The sequence below is a fragment of the Archocentrus centrarchus genome, chromosome 15 (assembly GCF_007364275.1).
Source record: "Archocentrus centrarchus isolate MPI-CPG fArcCen1 chromosome 15, fArcCen1, whole genome shotgun sequence".
Taxonomy (NCBI): domain Eukaryota; kingdom Metazoa; phylum Chordata; class Actinopteri; order Cichliformes; family Cichlidae; genus Archocentrus; species Archocentrus centrarchus.
The window spans coordinates 11,924,259-11,948,112 of NC_044360.1; the positions used below are offsets into that span (position 1 = coordinate 11,924,259).

Below are 23,854 nucleotides of genomic sequence, written 5' to 3' on the forward strand. Positions count from 1 at the left end.
TGCTTCTGCATTTTGGCTTACTTTTTGATGAAAAAATAATGACAGTGTAATATAATTGTGTTTTTATAATGTTTTGATTATCATAACAGTTACTGTATGTTTCCTGTTTTTTCTTTAAAAAAAAAAAAAATAACACTTGCTAATTCACTAATGTGACCATTCAGATCATTCCAGGACCTGTCCAAGCAGGTGGACCTGGTTTATGGGACAGTGAGGGACTCGGCTGTGTATGAGTATTTCAGGGCCAAAGGCACCAACCCTCTGGAGCAAGACAGCACATTTGCCGAGCTCTGGAAGGTCATCAACAAAAACAACGGCTTTGAGAACTCTGTATCCAGCCCTTCAGAGGGTATCAAGAAGGTGAGTATTTATTTTTATCTTCATGAACAAAATGTTCCCTTTCATGGGAAAAACAAAATTGTTTTTTCAAGCTATGCTAGGAGCTTGCTTTACACAGGGCAATGCAAGCCAGACTCAATTAAATCAGTTGTCTGTGTTAACAATTTAACAGTTCATTTCAGTTCAGGCCCAAAAAGGAAATGTATGTCCAGCAAAATATTGACAAGAAGCTGGCACTGAAAGGAGTAATCTGTAAATCAATAATATGAAAATATATTCAGGTCTGTGAGAGATTTTCTTGATCCTAATTGATTGCAGGTTTGCACTTATGCCACTAAGTAGGAACAAGCTGGGGGTAAAGTGATATTTTCAATTTAACAAATTGTGAAGATTCTTTTCTAATTGTGCTGCTAATTGATTAGTTTGTGCATTCTGTTGTCGCTTTCTTTAACACAAAGACGAAACAAAAATAATTAGACAAATTAGCGTGGGGTCTGACATACACACTTGACACAAAACCGCTTTATTATCTGAGCTGATAATTGAAATGAAAGTAATCAAGCCAGGAAATGCAAGGATGCATACATCATAGGAAAACTAGTCTCAGTTTAATTTGATGAGAAGAAGCAATTTTATTCAATTACTGATTTAATGCATTGCTCTTCATAGAGTACTTAAAAAAATACTGCAGTTCTATATCCAGTGCCACAATTTGATTGGAATGTCTTTATGTATTAAATGTGAGTAAACTGATAGCTATTTGTCCCCCCCCCCCCCCCCCCCCCCCCCAAAAAAAAAGGTAAGCCAAAAGGTTTGTTCATCTTTATTTATTGCTGGAACAGTCATACGACATAAGGACACCACAGGAGGGAAAATTCAGAATTGTGTACAAAACAATGAATAAATAAATAAAAATCCTGACAGATTTGAGATAGAACTCAATTGTGGTTCTACATTTTCTACACGATGCTTTTCAGACTCCAACATATGATTGTCTGTCTCAAAATATGTTATTCAGTGAAGATTGCAAAAACCTTTTTTCAGAATCTTTTCTGTGTTTAGTTTGAGTGGGCAAATTTATGTTAATTTCTATGTAAATATTTGGATCTGATGTTTGGCCTGCTCCTTGCTTTGTATCAGTAAAAGATCCTCCTGTGCACATCTCCAATAGCACAGCAGTATAATACAAATTGCATTTGCACTCTATCTAATCAGTTTTTGCTTGTTTATGGCTTGATCTCTCATTATTGAAAATTTAAAAAGAGCTTAATTAAGATTTCTCAGCTGGTTTAAACATATCTTTATGTAATTACCATGTGCATCTGTGTTTGTGTTTATGGTGGAAACTTTTCCAGGCGAAGCGCGAGTCATATGCCTTTCTGTGGGACATGGCAGTGGTAGAGTATGCTGCTCTGACAGACGATGACTGCACGTTGACTATAGCGGGAAACAGCATGAGCACCAGAGGCTACGGCATGGCCCTGCAGCACGGCAGTCCTTACAGAGACATCTTCTCACAGAAGTATGTATATGGGTATGATTACAATAAAGAAACCAATGATGCAGTAATGCTGTAACATGCAACTTGTTCAGTACCTTAAAAACTTGAGTTTTATTTTTATAGGTCTGGGCGTCAGTTCTTTTGGTTATTGTAATGTTATACTTACAATATAGTTATCTTAGTTTAAGGGATCATTACTAAAAAAATAATAATAATAAAGTAGTGAGCATGACAAGACAATCAGCCTGGTCATAAACATTTATTACACTATCACAGCATTTTATTTGGAGGTGACCCACTTATTTGCACACAACTATGGCAAGTGCAGCAGGACAAAGTTGAATCTGAAAGTCGGCCTCTTTACTGTGTTGCAGGCAATCTGCGTTATAATTTTACAATTTGTCGGTTTCATCTGGCTTTTTTGACAAGAAATAAAACCTGAAATATGTTGTCCTGCACATTTTGTCTTAAAATTTGAAGGAAGGGCAGGAAATTTTCCCACCAGGAAAAGGTTGATCTTGACTCTCTTTTATAAAGTTATATATTGATTTTCCTATTTTTCCTCATCGTCTTTGCCTATGAAAATATTTAATTAAATATGAAAACAAGCACTTGACAAGCACCGACTCAAAAGGAAAGACTGATTAATCTGCTACAAACAGTGCTTCAGATGTTTGATCGCTTTCAGGAAGAGAAATGTGAATATTTGAACACATCTGAGACACTTCATGAGGATAAAAGTATATAACTAACATTGGCAGCTGCACATATGCACTGTGTATATTTCCATGTACCTTTTTGCTCTGAATGAATGTGCAGGCTTTGGTGAAATGCATACATGCCTGTCACTGCTGTGCAGCTTGAATAATGACTGTGCAAAAAGTTAACTGTTCCAGTGGGACACCCTAACTGCCTCGTCTGTGTTTGCGATCAGCCATCATCATTCTCCACAGCGTCCATCTATTTCTTACTCTGCAATTTGTGCACTAACTAATGGGCTGACTCTTGTATTTGATCATCTTTGTTTCTGTGCTTATACAGTTTGATATAAGACTGATTAATCTTAAGCTCCGATTTTCTCTGCTTCCTTTTTATAGAACTGAACTTTTGGTTCTTGATTACAATTTGTGTCACATCTTACACTCTGTAAACGAAGTACTGCAGTGTTTAATAGCTTTGCCCTCTATGGGATTTTAATGAGGTTACAATCAAAGCTACACTCAATGCTAATACATACAATACATTAACAATGTTTTGTTTTATCTTCTTTTAGTCTCATTTCATGAGCTGCACAGTATCCCTTTAATTACTGTTACATGATAATAGTGTGGTAATCAATCACAGCAGTCATATATTGATCTTCTATATTTGCCTATGAAAATTATTTAATTTAACATTCTCTGCTCTTCTACTTTTGTTGTTGTATTAATCAGTGTTACTGAAGGATTTTTCTTTTGTCTTCTGGTTATATTACATGATATTTTTTCACCTACTGTGTTGAAAGAACTACTTGGTCTTTCCTCTGAGCAGGATTTTGGAGCTTCAAGAAAAAGGTGATCTCGACATCTTGAAGCAGAAGTGGTGGCCGAAGAAAGGTCGTTGTGACCTGCAGAGCCACACAGAAGCCCAGCCGGAGGGACGAGCACTCCGTCTTCACAGCTTTGCCGGTGTCTTCTGCATCCTTGCTGCAGGGCTCCTGCTGGCCCTCCTAGTAGCTGCACTGGAAACATGGTGGAACAGCAACCATTGCCGGCGAGAGCAGCCCAAAGAGGTGACCACTGACAACTCGTCGGGCCAGGGCCCAGGCCCGGGCCTTCTAACCCAGAACCTGGCCATGGTGGCCACCACGGGTCCCCCTGCCCCACCAAGGCCCCGGTCGAGACCCAGACCCCCGGGCCCCCCGGTCCTGCCCAGAGATGCCACTGCCACACTCTACTTTATGGATCCAGCAGGCGCTGACACCAGCCCCGATTTAGTAGAGCTGCAGTACACCCAGTTATAATAGGTGTGCCCCTGATGATAGTCCAGACATCATGTGATCAATCTACTCATTCCTTCTCATGTTGGGAGAGAGGTTGGGGTGCTTTGTAAGGGACTTCTCTGAGGCTTCTCTCTCATGCTGACACAAAGAATCATTAATTGCAAAAAAAAAAAAAAAAAATCAGTCACTAGTGCTCACATGAGAGACCCACAGTGAAAAGATAACATGCAAATTTAATACCACATACTGAAATTGTACTTCTGAGTCGATAAGTACTTCAGTTGTACAATAGCTCTCTTTAGCTAATCCATTCAAGTCTTAATGCTTTAGAGCTCAGACTTTATCTTGCTGCTGTCGACTGGACAGCCCCTCTGCATGAGGCGTCCAGACAACTAAGGCTTGACATGGATCCCTAAACTAAAGTGTGAGCAAATGCAGATAGTAAAGAATCTGAGCCTTGACCTGCCTGTTTGACTTGACAGTCCAACAATACTGGATGTGAATACCCATTTAAGACCCAGTCCTGCCCTGGAAAACACACAGTAAATCAAACTCCATCCAAGTTGGTTTTTGGTGCATATGAGAGTTTGAGTTACTGCTGATGATTTCTATTTCACAATCTTTGTGTGTACAGCAGTAGCTGCTCTCTTAATGACCACATACTGCTGTCATGTGAGATTCATAACAATAATATCACTGCCATTATTTTAAAAGACAAGTAACTGTAATCATAGTTGTGTGCTCTATTGTTGTTGATATGTTTCCACCCAAAATCCTTTGATCAGAAAACACACACGCTCAGGAGACTTGAAATGTGACTGTAGAATTAGTGGCAGAAAGGGAAAAAGCACATAGTATAGGGAACAGTAAATAAAGAACGGGATCAGTTCAATGAGATTTCCAGAGCTCCTTGTCCCCTACTTCAATTGCACAGGCAGACATATGCAACAATATAGTCCTCATTCAGAGTTTGTTTCATCCATGCTGCTAACAGTGAGGGGGGGAAAGGTGCCTACAAATTATTTTGATTAATTTAATAAAGTATTTACTATTTTGTATAATGAAACAGGAAAAAAACATTAAAGGAAAAAGAACTGCTGCCTGTAATAAAAAGTAAAATTAAATCACTCATATCCTCAACATTGGTACAGTCCAGTAAAGCAAACAAAACAAAATAAATAAGAAAGGGCAATAAAAATGACCTACAGATGGCATGTGTGCTATCATGATATCATGAACACAGGATTGGCTACGGCAGTAATGAACAGCAGGACTCAAAGAACAAAATCTTATCTATCTAACACAAACTGCTTCGCCTGATTGGTGACAGGATGTCTCACAGCTTCATCCTAGACTGCAAAAGGCTTGCAGTTTTCTTGGTTACACAATGATGGCAGGTTTTCATGGCAGAAAAAAAGTAACCAAAAAGTACCCAAATGGTGAAATAATTGATCCAAACCAAACATAGCAAATTTTTTGTGTTTGTGCTCCACAAATATTTGTTTTGACATTATTACAACATAATTGGATTATCTTTTGAGTTTCAAAATATTTGAAAAATCTAACACTATTATGTAAGTTATTTAATTCAGTTAAACTTTCTGATATGTGTTAGATTAAATTAATATATTTTTTACAGTGGTTGCTGTGAGATATTGTAAAAATGAACTCTGCAGTCATGAAATCAAGCTGACCACTGTACAGACTTTAATTGCCTTTCAAGCCTACAGGGAGTGATTAAAATTCAAAAGATTTGGGTGGACTATTATTTTAAATTCTAAATTGTTTTAAACAGTGCTCCGTGGCACCATGACAGCATCAGAATACAATATGTGGGAATTATGACAGCCATTTAAAACAAAACTCTGCTGAAAGTCTGAACATGCCAGATAATTAGTTTGACATTATGGAAATACACTTAATTGCTTAGTTGTCAATAATTACAGAAAAGCGATAGCACTTCAAAAAAATGTTTGTTTTTAGAACAAAGGCTAGTGACAGAGAAAAAAACTAGCCTTGACTCTCTCTCATTTCTGGTCTTAAGTGCAAAACTGCTAATGGATTTATGAAACATAGGCAATGGGTACCATGCATATGTCAGTGAATCAGAATCAGTCTAAGTCCACAGGGACATACCCACTATATTAAATCTGCATTATAGCACACCCCCATTTCTTGATATAAGGAAACACAGTTACATCGAGGTGAATGATGGTGAATAGGATGAAGTTGCAAACAAGCAGGAGAAAGTCCAGCTGAAGAAAATGAAACAATAGTGTCCAAAGAGGAAGCCAGGAAAGGCACGCTTTTCCAAATAATAAGATTAGTAGTAGTAGTAGTAGTAGTAGTAATATTTTCAGAATTTGTTTTAAAAATGTCTGTTTAAGCCAAGTCTTCCTCATCAGTTCATACCCACAGTCTGAGGCAGTCCTAAATTTGTTCATAGAGTACAAGCAAATTCATGTAAGGTGATATTTCTGAATCACAAATTTCATTCACTGATCACTATTAGTCACTGTGCTTAGCGAGATCCCCCCCGAGATCTGACGTGTTTTCAAAGTGTTCATTTGAGCAGTATAGCCACCTGTGAGCTTTAAAGTTGCCTATAGTTAGTGCTGTGAATGCACTATAGGTAATATGTTAATTATAGTGTAATTTGTACAAAAGCCAGAAACAGAGCTGAAGAATTAATTGAATACTGAATTGAATACTGTAATTCATGAAATACCAATGATTTGGCAGTTACCAAATTCATGATCAAATAGAAACCTCTTTTGGAAACGTCTTGCTTATTTCAGTAAGACAATGACAAATGACATTCTTCGTATTTAACAACATCATTGGTCTATATTAAAAGAATCTGTCCTGTATGTATAAAATCACCATATACTCATCAATTAGTTTCCTGGAAAACAGTATGTCCATTCCTGGAAAAGCTGGACCTCAGTATGCAGGCAGTATGAGAGTCTATAATTTTTGTCATTTTCTGATGAACATCAATCAAGAAACTTTGGGAACGGCTCTATCCCTGCTTTTTTTTCCAGCTTTGTGCAACTGAGCCTAAAACACTTTCAGCCTTAAGACTTAACATGATCCCGAAACATGACACCCAAACCTTGTAATTGCTGACTTTATAAAATTTTCAAGTAGGCACACTTACTATTTTGAGCTGTGTTTTTATATTTATTTATTTTTTTACTTGTTCTCAGGCCATTTAAAAACAGTGGGGCTGCATCTGAATAAACAGTTTGACATGGAATACACAACCATAATTATATGTATGTCAGACGTGCACTTTTCCAGTCTCAACTGACAATAATGTTGCACGCAAACATAAATACAGCAGTCTGTCTCTCTCTCTCTCTGTCACACACACACACACACACACACACACACACACACACACACACACACACACACACACACACACACACACACCCCACTGCTTTGACTGCAGCAACTACACTCATTTAGGAAAGTATTATGTGTTTAACCACTTTGTAGTTATAAATCTATATATCAGGAATATGAAAATGATTTTAAAAATACAGCAACTTGTCTCCTCAGACAGTTTTTAAAAAAGAGATTATGCCACACAAAATATGCACGTCCAAGCTGATCTGAAATATGTTGCTGGTAATAAATGAACAGTAGTCTCATTTTTGCAGAAAAAAAAGAACAAAAAAAAAAAGCATAAGGTTTAAATGGGTTTTCAAATCTGACAATTTTTTTAAATGGGTCATATACAAAAATGTACAGTACACCCCCATATTTTTACCCCATTTTTTAATGATTATTTATTCCAGACACTCAGATAAAAACAACTAAAAAAAGAACCACTTGTGCCCCAAATAAATTCCCTGCTTAACACACATGTGACATATATCTCATCTCATTTTCAGAAAATATACCAATAAGAGTATTTCCATAAATTGTCAAACTATTTCTTTTATTAGCTAAGTAGTAATTTTTTACAATTATATGTCAATGTCCGGATTCATGGGGATCATTTTGGTTATGTATCGTTGTCTATGATCTCCAGCAGGTGACTAAGGATTACGGTCTGCAAAGGGTTTCTGGATCATTGACATATAATGACATAACAAGCTCGTTACCAGAAGGGAGGCGGGACATTTGGACTGACAGAGAGACAGACTGGGAGGAGGCCGTGGCTCTTGACACAGGTTCAGGAGAGGCCTGACACTCTGTACTGGATGGTCATTGGCTGTGACAGGGCGAAAGGGCGGGGCATGGGGCCCGTCAGGGGTAGATTGTAGTTGCTTCATCCGTCATGTCACCCCATGGTCTCTCCTGTTATTTGGCTGTCTAGTTTTGTCTGTCATTGGTCTGCCTCAACTTAATGGGTGCATGATCATAGAATAAAAGCCAAAGGCAAGCATGATAACATTTCTTGGAAAATGTGTGTCTGATAAACAATCACGTGCTTATTTGGCTTCTCTCTTCCGAGTCCCATATATGTCATATATGTTCCCTGTCTGGAAAAAAAACTGAATATTTGAAAAGATTCTTCAGCATAATGTGGCTTACTTCAATTACATGACATCACCTAATTTGTCTCCATTTAAACTTTAGTGTCTCACGTAGTTTGTGCATCCATTAGAGCCTGTCTTGTTAACAGCTGATTCTTTTCATGGAAGTCACCTCCTGCAGATCTGTGATCAAGTAATTGTGCAAAAAATTTAAACACTTCTGCATGAAGTGACAATTTTGTTAAGTCCATGTCAGTGAAGTGGAGACATTACCTTTTAGTACACCATATTTAAGATTTACTATTTGAAGGTAATGTCTCTCTCTAGATGTCAGCTGCTTGAAAATTGTAATACATTATTAATTCATAGTCTGTTTTTTTTTTTTTTGAATGACGCTGAAATAAGCCAATGTGTCATTTCAGCATCTTTCAAAGTCAGATAAACATTATTAGATGCGTGTTAGACTTGTGCAGATGATTATAGACTACATTGCATGTATTGAACTAGCCATGATGGCGATGATGAAGGAACTACTGTAACCTGTCTTTCTCTGTCTTCTTTCACTCTCTATTCTCATCTCATTTTTTCTTTTAACCTTTAAACCCTTTTTCACTGTGCATTCATTTTCACTTATTCTTTATCACACTCCTCCTTGATTACATTCACGCTCATCCCTTCCATTAAAACCTCTCTCCACCATCCTTTTTGCTGCCTTCTTTTATTCTATACACGCTCTTTGGCTCTGCCTTTCTTTCCCGTCTATTTTTAGGACAAAGAAGTGAACCTGGAACAGGTCCATCAACGTTTGAACAGCCTCCTGGACGAGGACTTAGCCCACAAGCAGCTGCCAGGCCAATCTATAGAGATCTCTGCCCTGGACATTGGCAGCATGCAACCCAGCCAATCTCTGGAGGCTTTGTCTGTTCGGGATTATCCAGCCCATCGCGGACCACCACCACTCTCTGTGCCCACCTTCCTCCAGGAGGGTCATGGGGCAGGAAGGACACTGGGCGTGTCCGCTGGCAGGACCTTGCCTCTGCCCCTCAGCAGTGCCACCATGCCCTCTATTCGCTGCAAACACAGGGCACCCAACGGGGGGCTCTTCCGGCAGAGCCCAGTCAAGACACCCATGCCCATGTCCTACCAACCAGTGCCAGGAGGACCCATCCCAGAAGCCAGTGACGCCAGCCATGGGACATCCATTTGAGCACGCTGAACATTCACAGACACTCAAGCTCAAACAGAATAGTGAAGAGCTCATCCGAGTGCCAACCAGTGTGACGAGCTATAAATAAAATGCTAAAAAGGATTTTTATTACCAATGAGATGACACATGAAAAGACACAAAGACTTTAATGTACATATTTGTAAGTACAAAGAGAGAGAAGCAACATTAAAAAGTGTATTTTGAATATTCTCAACAGTTGAGTTTAAAAAACAAAAAAGTATTAAAAAATGACTGAATGGCTTGTAAATTTTGTTCTAAATGAATAAAGGTGACAATTCTTTGTGGTTGTTTTCTAAGTGCCAAGTTCAAAGATGTTTTCTTTCAGATCATTAACTGAATGTACTGTGAGAACTCATGACAGACATTTCACACTTAAAACACAATGGAAGAACTGATTTGTTTTCATATGAAAAAATAAAAAGTATAATAAAAAAACACCCAGATTTGTGTTTGAATACATCTTTGGAATATCACTGTCACATTGTCTGTGTGTTTAAGTGATTGGAATCGCTGATAAAATGTGCTTAAGGGGAAAAAATACTAAAGAACTGGAATCATAAATTAGTTTGTAACTCAATATTATTGTTTTTTAGGATTATTTTTTCACACTTAAGTGAGTTTATTGTACCAGATTTTCTACAAAATAATTGGATTTGAGAAAAAAAAAATCTGCAGTAATTTATATATGATGGTATGGCCTTTGCACTTTTATGTGCATACATAGAAAAACTGAGGCAGATATGATGTCAAGGCAGATACAGGGTTAAAGGAGAAGGTGGGTTACATAAGGGCTTGCAGATGTGCAGCAACTGTGGCAAAAGGCAAGTTAAAGTAGCTTAAAGTACACTCTATATGATATATACTTATTTGATGTGTAGAAGGCTCTCGCCTGAGGATTGAACAAAATGAGTTAAGCTCAGCATTAACTGAGCTTAACTCATATCACCAGTATGAGCTGATTAGGCTAAAAAAAAAAAAAAAGCTGGCAATCTTGTGAATCTTCCATTTGATTTAATTTACGCTCACTGCCATTTTCAATGCATAATCTAAATCCCATAACATGAAACTGAGATTAGCAATAGCAGATAAAGTTGCATTTTGTTTTTTTCAAATTGTGACCTGCCAGTACAATTCTTTCTAAGAACAATACATATACACAATATATATACATGCAAAAATCAACTTTTATTCAATGTAAAATTTTATTTTCATAATAAAATTAATTATTAAACTTTCCAATTTCCCCAATGTGCATTAAGTTACAGGATGAGTTGCTGTATACCTGCCTTTATCTTACATATTTTACCTTAACATAAAAAAGCAAATCCAACAGATTTATATAATTATACAAATGCCAGGCACCTACATCATTTTCCAATATGTTTATGACTTCACCTGACAACAGGACACCATCCCTTTTCTCCAATAACTCAATTTACAGAGGCTGCTGGCTCTGAGCTCTAGATAGCTTTAGCTTTGGACACTTTGCCTTTATTACCTTTGTTTAAATGATCATGTTTAGCCAGGTGACAGTGATTCAAGCGTCTGATTAGGTTTGCTGTTATGAATGTTTTCATAGTTATTCCCCCATGGTTTAACTTGGCGTCTCCCTCACTCTCAGTGAAGAGCTTGCTAATGACCACAGCCACACGCTCATAGCCTGTGGCTGTGAGTACAGTGCCTCTTTTTCAAATACAGCTTATTGCTGATATCTGTTATAGTATATAAGAGAGGAGATCCCTGTCTAATCTCACAGACTCATAAGCAACTCCACCAATTCTGTTGTTTCAACCTTTTTTGCAGTTCCAGTCAACCGAGCAAGCCAGGCTTTTAAACGACCATTTGAACAAACTATCTAAAAATGTGAGCCATATTTCTCATTAATTGAAAAAAATTCTTTCTGAGAAGTTCATTAGAAACACAGATTATAACATTGCAATGAAATATAACCACACATCCAAATCGGGTTCACTAACGCAGGACACCACTTTTCCTATTAAAATGTTGCACTTAACACTCTGCTTAACAAAAATATTTTAGTCAAGTTGTACCATATTAATAATAACTGAACCATTGTGCTGACCATTATCTGGAGTCACCTTCTACTTTCTAGGTAAGGCAGAAGAAAACAATTGAAACTTCCTTGAGGAGTCACTGCTGCAAAAGCAAGGACATGAACCCTCACTTCAAACACCCCCCCCCCCCCCCCCCCCTACTGTGTTGACTGTTGTGGCAGCTGGCCTGATTTTTTTTTTTTTACTGTGGAGGGAGAGTGCTTGTCCAAGATTTCTATCCAAGGTGGCCATACTTAAATGCACTGTGACCCTAATGATGAAAACTTCAAAAAGGAAGTAAGGACTTTAAAATTGCTTCCCTCAAGTTTGAGAGCACACATGCACTTCAGCATACTTGAACCAGGAGATCTGTCTGTGCTTATATATGTGTGTTGAGATTGTTGATTTGACCTCATCACCTTTCCTGTCCAGTAGTTGTGCCTGCCAGTCTTGACGCGGTGTGAGCAGAGCTTCAAAGTGTCTATGGGTGTGCTCAAAGGAACTCTGACCTTGTTCTGAGAGCTGAGCCTAGTCCTGTCACAGACATACTTCCCGTTTTTGCCTAACACAAACAGTCCACTGGGACCACTTTATGTCAGACTCATCTTATGGCGTGACCTTTTCACCTCCCATCTGATACAGCACATACAGAAGCTCTTTCTCACTTTGGACAGAAATCTAATTTCCCAGAGGAGCTACCGAGATTATTTTCATCTTAAGAGATTGCTTTTACTCTTATCTTAAAGACAAGTCCAAATTTAAACATTCCACAAGGCAGAATTAAATGAATATGCATATAAGTAAAATATCTTAATGAGAAATATAGATAATGTACCATGCATTAACAAAAAAATCCCAAAATGAATGAGTTCTACATGCAAAACCAAAATCTACATCAGTTTTTTAACAAAGCACATTACCACAGAATAGGGACTTTGTAATTAAACAATTTGCCATACATGACTCGCATGAATAGTCTGTATAATTAGCTCGTGTGGGCAGTGTAGGCAATCTGCTGTAAATAACGTCTATTCTCCCTTCGGGAAGATCACTGACCGTCTGTCCAAACTGCCTCTGCAGCCTTGTTATCCATTCATTGAGCCATCACACCTTAAACTGCATGCAGGGCTTTCACCTTCTTGTCCAAAGGGAAGCTGTTTGTCTTTTTTGCCCCCTAAACTTTTAATTTTGATGCGTTTGTTTTTAATACTTGTCATTAAAAATATTTTTGCAGCTACTGAATGAAAACACAAACCTTTGAATGTTGTCATTAGCAATGAGTTCATGCTGTCTAAATTGGTTTACAGTAATCAATCAGCCTATTCTTTTTGGTGAGGGGCATTTTTAGGCCCATCTTTTTCTTAAAAAGCTTGCTACACCTGTTCAGCTGCTCATTAGCACAAATATCTAATCAGCCAATAACACTGCAGCAGTTAGGCATGTAGACATTGTGGAGAATACATGCTGAAGTTCAAACTGATGAATAGGGAAGAAAGGTGATTTAAGTGACTATGAACATGGCATGGTTGATGCTGACAAACACTGTTGATGGCTCAGTGTTTCAGTTCTCAGTGGTTTGTTGATGTCAGAGGTCAATAGAGAATGCCAGACTGCTTCAAGCTGATAGAAAGGCAGCATAACTCAATAACCACTTGTTACAGCAAGGTATGCAGAAGAGCATCTCTGAACACACAACATGTCAGCCTTGAAGCAGATGGGCTATAGCAGCAGCAGAAGACCACACCAGGTGTCACTCTCTCAGCTAGACTGGAAAACTGAGGTGACAATCCACCTGGGTTCACCAAAATTGGACAAAAGAAGACTGGAAAATATTGGTCTAAAGAGTCTGTGTATTTTCACGGTCTCCATTTGAGAGTTTAAACAGAAAGCGACAATGGCGATATCACTGACTACAATTAAATCTCACGTGTGTCCAGGAAAAGATACTTGCGAACCTCATATACTGTAATGTATGGAAATGTTTTAGGGTTTATTATTTTTTTCCTAATAAACTGCTGCTTTTTAATTATTAATGATAATATTTAACTATGTCTAAAATGTTTAAGCGTTGAAATGTAGGGGATTATTTGCAATAGTGTTCCACTTCTCTTTATCTGTTGGCAGGCTAAAGATTACTGTGGACAGTACTGTAGGTTTCCCTTGAGGTAATTATTTTTATGTAATTTAAGTAATATTCAATAACAGCAGATGTACAAGGTTAAATTTGTTTAACAAGGGGAAAAAAAAAGATGCAACAAAACTCAGTCTGAAGATCAGAGGTTCAGACCTCAGGCTGTTTAGACTGCAATAATTTAGCATGCATTAATAAACATTCTAGCTGTTCCGGCTAAAGGGTTATAGGGCAAACAGCGCAATAAATACAGTGAGTGTAGCTATATTTACATAGTCTCTGGTGTTTTCAACCTTTATAAATCATTTTAAAACTGTTTGTATACTGCCTTGATAAAATACTATAATTATTTATGAAACACACCTTCTGAAATGATGACCAGTTGAACAAAAATCAAATCACAGCTTTAGTGAAAAGTAAGAAAGTCACCCAAATGGCTTTTGGACTTTTTAAACCACTAAATAATATGTTAATATTCCACTTTGCTCACAATGACAATAGTGCCCTGCTGCTGTTAAGCAGTTTTGTTGTTGTTGTTTTGCTGGATGAAAGTCTGAGCACCACCAAACAAATTACAGGATATCCTCCGAGTCTGATACCACAAAGCTGTTTAGCTAATATTCAAGGTATTTCACACAAAACCATAAATATTGTAATGTCTTATAGTTTAGAGAACAACATCTGAGGATTTATCCTTCTCTGCTCCAAATTTCATGGTAAGCCATCCAAGACTGCTGTGCTGAGATATTTCCATCTGGACCAAAACAGGGAGCCCACTGACTGACAGTGCATCAGAGTCTCAGTGGAGCCAAAGGGAGGTGACCAACTGACTACACAGCTGCCCTCATGAGTAAATTAGTCAACCATTTCCCAAAGAAGACAAAAACAAATGTGCAGTGTGATGATGGAGAAGCACATAATAGAGCTTTATCGTACACCAAGGTAGGAGGAAAGAGTTTTACACTTTGTACCGTGGGACTTAGAAGCCTAAACTATCTGCTTAAAACAAAGGCAAAATGAAAATGGCACTTCATTCTTGGCATTATAATGAGAAACATTGCTGCTTAAAAAATGTTGAATTTTCATGAAGCGAACGGGCCTCTCCTGTGAGAGTACAGGTGTTACACAATATTATTTAATACTGGGAAAGTGCTTTACTGTTAATTATGTATTCTTCACTCATATAAAGTATTTGGGCGGCCCACGTACAGTAGATGGTTCTAGATCCGACTGCTTGCATATAAAACATCCAAAGTTTAAAAACAACACTCTGCACATTAGTGCTGTGAAACATACGAAAATGTGCTTTCAAATTTGGTACCTGAATGGTAACAACTAACATTTTCAGCTGAAGGAAAACACATTTGATTCCTGCATGAAATGCATTTAAAACTTACCTTCCAGGCTGAATATGTAGTCATGCCACAGAAAAAACCTTCACCAAATGGGGCTATAGTCAACAGAACTATGGCTATCAGGTACACGGTACCAGTTTGGACACACCTTCTAATTTCAGTGGTTTTTTCATTATGTAAAAATTGTCTGCATTGTAGATTAATACTGAAGTCATCCAAACTATAAAGAAATACACTTGGAATTATTTAGTAAACAAAAAAGTGTTAAATAAACCAAAATATGTTTTCTATTTTAGATTCTTCAAAGTAGGCACCTCTTGCGTAGATGCACCTTTGTGTGGCACACCCAAAATGTGTGGCCACTTTGTGTTAATCTTTCCATTTAATTATTTACCACACGAACTTAATATCATTTTGGAAACATGACCAATATTGTGATGTATTATTGACTGTACAGAAGGACGGTAAAGTGGAGCAACACCACAGGTGGAACTGTTGATTTCAGGGCAGATGCGCCCCAGTTGCTTTAGGGGGTGGACTTCCGCCCACTACTCAGACGCAACCTGGAAGGCGAAAAGAGTACGTGTGTTTCAGTGCTCCTAAACAACTTGTATTTGCAGGTTAGTACGTCGGAAAAACTTCCACGGCCTGTGGAAAAACGTATCAGCGCAGGCTAAGTTTGTTAAGTTCATAATTTGAGTAGCACTTACGAGCAGCCGCTTGGGGACCTGGAGCGCAGCCAAAGCCAGCAAGGTCAGGCTCTACAGACTGCTGCAAATAGGCAGTATCTTGTAGTATGTGCACCTTATGCCCCGAGTGCTGGCCTTGCAGGCGGGGCACGGTATAGGTTCTTAATTATAGGATAGTTGCACTCGCACACTTACGTTTAAGGTAGAGAGTGTCTGTAAGAAGAGGTGGGCATTTAAGTGGTAGTTAATTGGAAGACGGTATGAATATCGAGAGTGGCTGTATATGTGTGCTTAATGTGCTTAGTTTCAGTATCCAGAACAGATACAGTTGTCTACAGTAAATGCAAACAGTAAAAAGAGTGGTTTGTCTTAAATACAGCTGAGTATTGCTGTAAGATGCACAGTAGAAGTGTAGTAGCTTTTAATCACTTAGGCAAGGGTAACTGTGTACTTTTATTCTGCCCGCACAGAGATTGTATCAAGTACATATAAAATTCTGGAGTGTTGATGTGTGAATGCATTTATTTTCATGCTTATAATTGTCAGGAAGATGGACATGTGAAATAGAGAGTACTGCACACATGAATGTTGTTAATGTTGGTTGAATGTTGAATAACAGATGCAATCTGGAAGGCAAGCTGAGTGCACTGTGTCGTTATTGCTCCTGAACATTACCTGTATTTGCAAGGATTTAATTTTTGTTATGGTGGCACTGGCACCATCCCTAGGGCCCGTAACATTTGCACATCTTGACATTTTCTCAGTCAGCTTTATGAGGCAGTCACCTGGAATGGCTTTCAATTAACAGCAGTGTACAAGAGTTAATTTCTTGAATTTCTTGCCCTTTTAATGTGTTTGAGACCATCACTTGTGTTGTGAAGAGGTAGAGTTGGTATACAGTGAATATCCCTATTTGAGTAATGTTCTAATCCATACTATGGCAAGAACTACTCAACTAAGTAAGGAAAAATGACAGTCCATTAAGAAATGAAGGTCAGTCAATCTGAAAAATTTCAAGACAGTGCAGTCACAAAGACCATGAAAATGTTTTGATGAAACTGGCTCTCATTAGGACCGCCTCAGGAGAGGAAGGCCAAGAGTGACGTCTGTTGCGCAAGATAAGTTTATCAGTTACCAAGACCAAGAAAGAGGGTGATGGAGTTTTGCATCAGATGATCTGGCCTCCACAATCACCTGATCTAAACCCGATTGAGATGGTTTGGGATGAGTTGAACCACAGAATGAAGGCAAAGTAGCCAACATGTGCTCAGCACCTGTGGGGACTCCTTCAAGACAGTTGGAAAACCATTTCAGCAGATTACCTCATGAAGCTGAATGAGAGAATGCCAAGAGGGTGCAAAGCTGTAATCAAAGCAGAATGTGCCTACTCTGTAGAATCTAAAATCTAAGACATATTTTGGTTTAACACGTTTAAATTTACTACATGATCCATTATGTCTTCCTTCATAGTCTGGATGACTTCAGTATTAATTTACAATGTAGGAAAAAAAGTGAAAAACATTGAATGAGAGGTGTGTCCAAACTTTTGACTGGTACTGTACAGAAGACGCAAATGGCTCTTAACCTGAGGGTCAGGGCAGGAAGTGTGCCAAAATAAGTTAATCTGGAAGGTCCTGACATTAGAAAAGGCATAAACAAATAGAAGAAAAGCCTACAGCAGGGTAAATGACAACACCAAGAATTCTCCAATTGGACCTTGGGTGGCAGGAATAAGCCACCACTACAGAGAAGTACCACTGCCATGTTTTTTCTTTTGTAGCTGTTTTGATTCCTGTTTTATTAGATCATTTCCCTTTTTTCTTTCTCCCCGTCTGTCTGTAGGTGCATTTCATGTCTCTGTTAGTTGTATTCTATTTTCTTTTGATAATCACTTTAGTTGTATGTTTTTTACTAATTTAATCTTTTCCCAGCTACTGAGTGTAAATGTTTCAACTTTTCCTCATGTGTATTTATGGTTGCAAAAAAAATTTTTTTTTCTTTTGCATAAATGTGATCTAAAAGATCATCTGGTTTTTAAAAAATAGAGAATGAGAACCAAATCAGAGGAATAAAGAAATATAGATTTTATTTATCAAGGCATATGACATTACATATACATGTACATTACATATCTGTGAGGACCCCGGGAATGTGAACCACTAGGATTAAAGGTGAATTAGATTCATGTGTTTTAAATCAGTGGGGTGACATTAATGTGTGAGCAGGCAGCCTATTTTTATTTAAAGAATCAAAGTGTGATCTTCACGACACACATTTACACATGTATCATAGGACAAAGAAATTAGATTTGTTCCAATTTCTGGTCCTCAGAAAAAGAGGTTTTGATTCTTATCAGGAGCATTTCTGAAAAGGTTGGACTCCACCAATCACCAGTTAGACAAACCAAGTAGAAATAATGGAAATTCAAGACCATTGTTACTCCGCCCCCACACACAGTCCAGAAAAGGTCAGCCAACAAAGATCACTCCAAGAACAAGGTGTGTAATAATCTGACACATAAAAAAGGAACCTGGGGTAACTTCTGAAAAACTAAAGGCATCTCTCCTGGCAAATGTTCATGTTCATTAGTCCCCAGCCAGCACAACACTGAACCACAATGGTGTGCAAGAAGAAAACATTGCTCTCTACAAAAGAAAAGAAAATAGCTCTCTGCTTGGATATGCTTGACATTATGTTTTTCGGGGGTTTGTTTGTTTTTTAATTTGTTTATTATTAACAAATCCTCCTAAAGTAAAGTTTGTGTGGGGGGAAAAGCCTATAAGTAAAAAGTAAATAGCTTATTCCACTCTACTGCTTTACAAACACAAAAGCCAACTAAAACTTTTACACATACCTATTTACAATAAATTGGCTCCCAATGATCGCTTGTCAAACTGTGTGTAGTTTCATTAGATTTGATTGTCAGTGCTGAATAAATTGAAAAAGTCATCATATTTTGTTTCAAATGTTAAATTCTGATCGCTGTGGAGAAATGCTCGACCTTCAACCACATCCACTTATGAGAAAAGTGCAAAAACCTTAATTATGGACAGGCAGAGAGCAAGAACTCTATTTTAAGCTGGACCATGGTATTCTTTTTTTTAATGGGAAAAGATGCTGCTGTTTCTTATATAGTAAAAATAATATCGTTGGTTCTGTACTGTTAATTAGAAAAAGAGGACTCTTAAACTTAATGAAAGTGTGACAGTTCTTTCTTTGTTTTATAAACCATAATTAAAAAAAGATGAATTGTTAAAAATAATTTTCAAATGCTGTCCTCATGTTAACAGTCCCATGACTACATGTTCAATATTAGAACAAAAGCTTACATCAGGCAGAAGTAACTTTTTCATATTAACACTTTGTTGCGTCTCGTGCTTGTTAGAATTTTAAAAAAAAGATAAATTACTTCAGTAAAACTTATGATCACCCTCATTATGGAGCAAGGTTTTCTTATGCGTGAGACTGTTTTTCTACTCTTCACAAACCAGGCATGCAAAGATATGATTGCATTTATATAATCATGTAATAGGACTAAGGTGAGCATTTTTTCTCTGCCTGTATTTTGTCTCTGACTTCAACTGCAGGGCATCAGATGAATATGTTTACAGAAAAATAACTCCCAGCACTAATCTGCTGATGGTTATAGTTTTTTCTAATGAACTATTGCTTTTTAATTATTAGTTATAGTAATTAAATACTTACAAATGCTAAATTTGTAAGGCTTTGACATTTATGGAATTATTTGTAATAGTCTTCCACTTCTCTTGTTCTGTTGGCAGGCTAAGATTGCTGTGTACATTGCTTTCGGTTGCCCTCAAGGTCATTATTTAATTTAAGTGTGTAAGTATTCAATAACTGCAGATGTACAAGGTTAGCTTAATTTAGGGGGAAAAGATGCACAAATCTCAGTCTGAAGATCAGAGGTTCAGACTTCAGGCTGTTTAGACTGCAATAATTTAGCATGTATTACTTTTAACTCCTGAGCTTTGCCAATAAAAGGTTAGAAGGTAAACAAATGTGATAAAGTGACTGGCTATTTTTACACAGAGTCTCTGGTGCTTTCAACCTTTTTAAATAATTTTTATCTGACCTGTTTACATGCTGCCTTGATGCATTTCTGTAAATGCACTTAATGGACAAATTACTGGGCCACCTACATGTTACACCTACAGGAGCTGCTTGGCCGTGTAAACCCATGCTGCGACGCTCCAGGCACACGTTAGCTTTCCAGTTTGCTCACAATGGATAGTGCTACTGTACCACACTGATGTTAATGGCAATATTTGCAGTCTTAGAATGAAAAACTAAATAAAAATACCACAAAAATAAAGTAGCAATATATTTTACAGGGAACAAGGGGAAAGTCAGTTACTCACTAAATTACTTGTTTAGACTTTTATCAGTGATATGTTCATTTAACTGTCAGTACATTAAATATGATGTCTTTATTATTGTGCGCACGGTGAGCCAAACTAAAGCGGCTCCTGGTATGTCACTACAAGAGGGCATCTGATACCTTGCTCTACCTACATCATACAGCCATCAGTGACCTGTGCATGGCTTCTAATGAGATTAATTAGGATGAGATAATGACTGTTGTGAAGCCAAAAAATGCCCTCAGAGCTAAATAGAGTCAATTAGCAAATGACGTATGATTCCCTCCACAGATTCCTGCTTTTGATAACAGGAGGTCTTTTGTTTCTGTGGGACTTCTTGTTGTTTTGGGGGAGCATAGGCTGTTTTGGTGGTAGTTTAGTTCCTCAGCCAAGACAGAAAGCCTCCGCAGAAAGAAATGTCTCATTGCTCTTTGTTTGCATGTCTGTATAACTCTTTGCCAGTCGACAAGAGTACTACAACAGCTTCTTATAAAGTGGTGGAACATGTGTAAAGAAACAGCCAACCGCATTTCGATGACAATCTGGAGTATTTTTCTTTAAATGCTGGAGGACTGCACTGTTCAAGCACCCCTTTGGCTCTTTTTGTAGCAACTCTGTTCTTTCTGCTTGGATGAATCACAGCCGTATATCCAGCCTTAAATAATATCCTCATTAAGCAATTTATGCCACATATGTTTTTCCAGGCAACTTCAGAGAAAGAGCTCTCTTGCTAAGCTATGTCGCATTCTACACTTAAGTCAATAAATGTGGCACATCCATTTTTTCTCCATTTATGTTGCCGGAAAACAGATTAATATTCATTATGAGGCCCAATATATGTGAAACTGTCGGGCTCATACCTGAGCAGCGCAGTATTAGCTGTGTGATAACAACTTCTCACTATTTGATAATATCCAGGAGAAACAGAGCATCCCGACAGAGCTATGAAAGTTTTATGCCCTATGCTGCAGAGGCCCTCTCTCTCGCTGAATAGCAGACATAACTCGGGGAGCCAGCGGAATCTCAATATTTCTCCATTTCTTTCCATCTTTTTTTTCTTCCTTACCCATCTCTGTCTCTTCAAATATCTCTAAAATGCTGCTTTCGCTCTGGCTAGTTTTTAGTGTTTGCAATCAGAGATTTGCTTTTTTTTTTTTTTTCCACTTATGCTGGAAAAATATTAATATTCCCCTCTGATCACCAACAGGTTGTTATTCACCCACACACAATGCTCTGAGTCTCTATATAGTTTTTCCCCTGCAGCCAGCCGGTTAATCAAGATGCTATTTCTAAAGCATGGGTGTCTGTTGGAGAGGAAGTAGTACAGTTAATTGTCCAGAAAAGCAAAACAGTAGGTTTTGAAGGGTATTTAATAGGCTAGGCTGTTGCTATTTTTTTTTCTCCAAGTGACAGCTGTGTGACCATCTGGACAAAATAAAACAGACATCTAAGATCCATCATTTTGTTGTGTTACTACTCAGTCTTCTACAAACTCACTGTAACTATCTGTAAGTCTTATTCTGTCATGTTTGGGCTACTCATCTGACCACGCCATTATTTGCTTTTCTGATCAGGCAATAAGCGAACTCTAAATCATTCTTACATTTTTGTTTTATTTCACATTATTCTTAAAGACTGTGTTTTAAAATGCATGCCGCTAAATACATGCGTTTCCATTTATTTGAACTTGGAATTTTTGGGGGAGATTTAAATCACCACCACTACACAAGGTGTAACAATTATTTGATTAATAGCTTAGCTGAGAAAAAGGAAGGAAATCACTTTGCACCTTCTTAGCCAACTGACTGTTTCAGTCTGAACTGTGTGGTTGCTGCATTTCTGTTTTTATATAGTTGCAAATGTAATATTTTGGGGGATTTTGCTGAACAACACAAGATATTTAAAGGATCACGTTGGACTTACCAATCAAAATAATAGTCATCCTTTCAGCTCACAGTTAAGCTATGAATATAAAATATGTGGAGCAGCTTCCATCCAATGGGACTCCAACATAGTACTGTGTTGCTGATATCAAACAAAGATGGTGCTATTAAGAGGCTATGCCAAAGTGATTATGAAAATACTAAAGGTTGCTGTAATTGGTTTCCTGATTTTCCCATGTATTATAGTGACATAATTAGCATAGGTTTCATTATTGTTTGTGAAAGAGAAAGCTAAGAAATCAGACAGCACCAGATAGAAGCCTGCTGTCATAAATTATTTCATGTTCTTGATATTTATATAAGCATATCTTTGTCTGGCTGTGTGATATTTTGGTACAGAGAATGTAGCAAGCAGGTGAAGGGAGAGGAAAAAAGAGGTGGGAGGTTCATTTAACTCACTTTTCAGGTAGTGAAAAGATAATTTTGCATCAGTTGTCTGCTTTGTACTCCATGAAAGTCAGCAGAACACACATGTTGACAAATCTCTGTTTTAATCACGTAATCCCAGGCTACTGCAAATAACCACAGACCTGTGCACATACAAAATGTGGCAATTTACTCAGACCTTTGTCTCTCATGCAGAAGACATTATATTTACAGCATTTCATGTGCTGTCACCACATACAATGTGAGAGAGTAGCTCACATAAAGATAAGTGTCTTCTGTGATCTATCTCTTTTTAACTTTAAAGGTTAAAATGGTGATGTGCATCGTCCACCAAAAGCTGGTTTTCTAAAGAAACCTGTTCTTCATTTATTGAGCTGTTACAACAGTGGTCTTTACATGTTTTGGCTCCAAGTTACCTCACTTGCATCCAGGAACTTTGGTTGCATAGTAAACACAAAGGAACCGCATGGCATGATTTCTGCTCTTTTTTTAAAACACTGACATCCAGTTGCTGCAGGTTTGAACACACACATACACAGTTGTATTTCTACAGCTGTTTTGTTTGATTACAAATTGAGCCTTTTTTTTTTTTTTTTTAATTATTGTCCATGCACAAAATGTCAGTTATCATGTAACACTGCAGTAGCCAAAATAATAATCCTACTGTACAAGTGTTAGCAGATGGGTGGCACTTTTCTCACAGGAGCTTTTTTAATTTATTCCACCATTATGGATCTGTAAAGGGCCACCAAAGCTACTTGTTCAGTGCACCATGAGTCAGCCTGCATTCTGTGATTGGCAACAACTTCACCTCACCTCCACTTCACCCAAGCCCTTTGCACTTTGCTGCACCTAAATGAGCCAAACATGATCTGTTTGCACAAGATTTTGAGCCTCTCCAAGCATTGACGTCTGTGTTGCCTATAAGGTGAAGTCCCAGTCCATTGTAACAGGCTGTCTGGGTGAGTTTTCACTTTCTTTGAACCTGAGATAAGAACAGAGTGGAGCCAAGACTGCCTAAATCTGTCCAGGTTACCTCAGCCTGAGGGCTTATGCATTTCAAATTAGTAAGCTCATCCACATGCTTACAAAGTTTCTGTTGGGGTCACTAACAGCACCAACATAAACCATTCACTTGCACAAGGGTGCTTGAGTTACTAAAACTCAGGAAAAGGTTGGGGCAGTATGTTAAATCAAACCTGAAAGCAGTAAAATTAACTGGAAATTATACACCAGTACATTAATTGAGACGCATTGATTTGAGTGATTTGTCAAAATAAACACTTAATTTGAATTTTATTTTTGTTTTAGATATTTTTTAATTGCCATTTTGTAATGTTGTCATTCCAATCCACAAAATGTAATCACTGAAGAATT

At 37.8% G+C, this 23,854-nt stretch overlaps 1 protein-coding gene across 1 annotated transcript in view; it reads left to right on the forward strand.

Moving 5' to 3' along the window:
• Window positions 1-9,832, forward strand: part of grid1a (glutamate receptor, ionotropic, delta 1a) — a 275,638-nt gene extending 265,806 nt beyond the window's left edge. Inside the window, exons 13-17 of the mRNA XM_030748669.1 lie at window positions 165-360; window positions 1,695-1,861; window positions 3,371-3,611; window positions 7,867-8,017; window positions 9,033-9,832. Of these exons, the coding sequence (XP_030604529.1) occupies window positions 165-360; window positions 1,695-1,861; window positions 3,371-3,611; window positions 7,867-8,017; window positions 9,033-9,493 (1,216 nt within the window). The 3' untranslated portion in view covers window positions 9,494-9,832. The remainder of the gene's footprint in view (window positions 1-164; window positions 361-1,694; window positions 1,862-3,370; window positions 3,612-7,866; window positions 8,018-9,032) is intronic.
• Window positions 9,833-23,854: the final 14,022 nt, after the last annotated feature.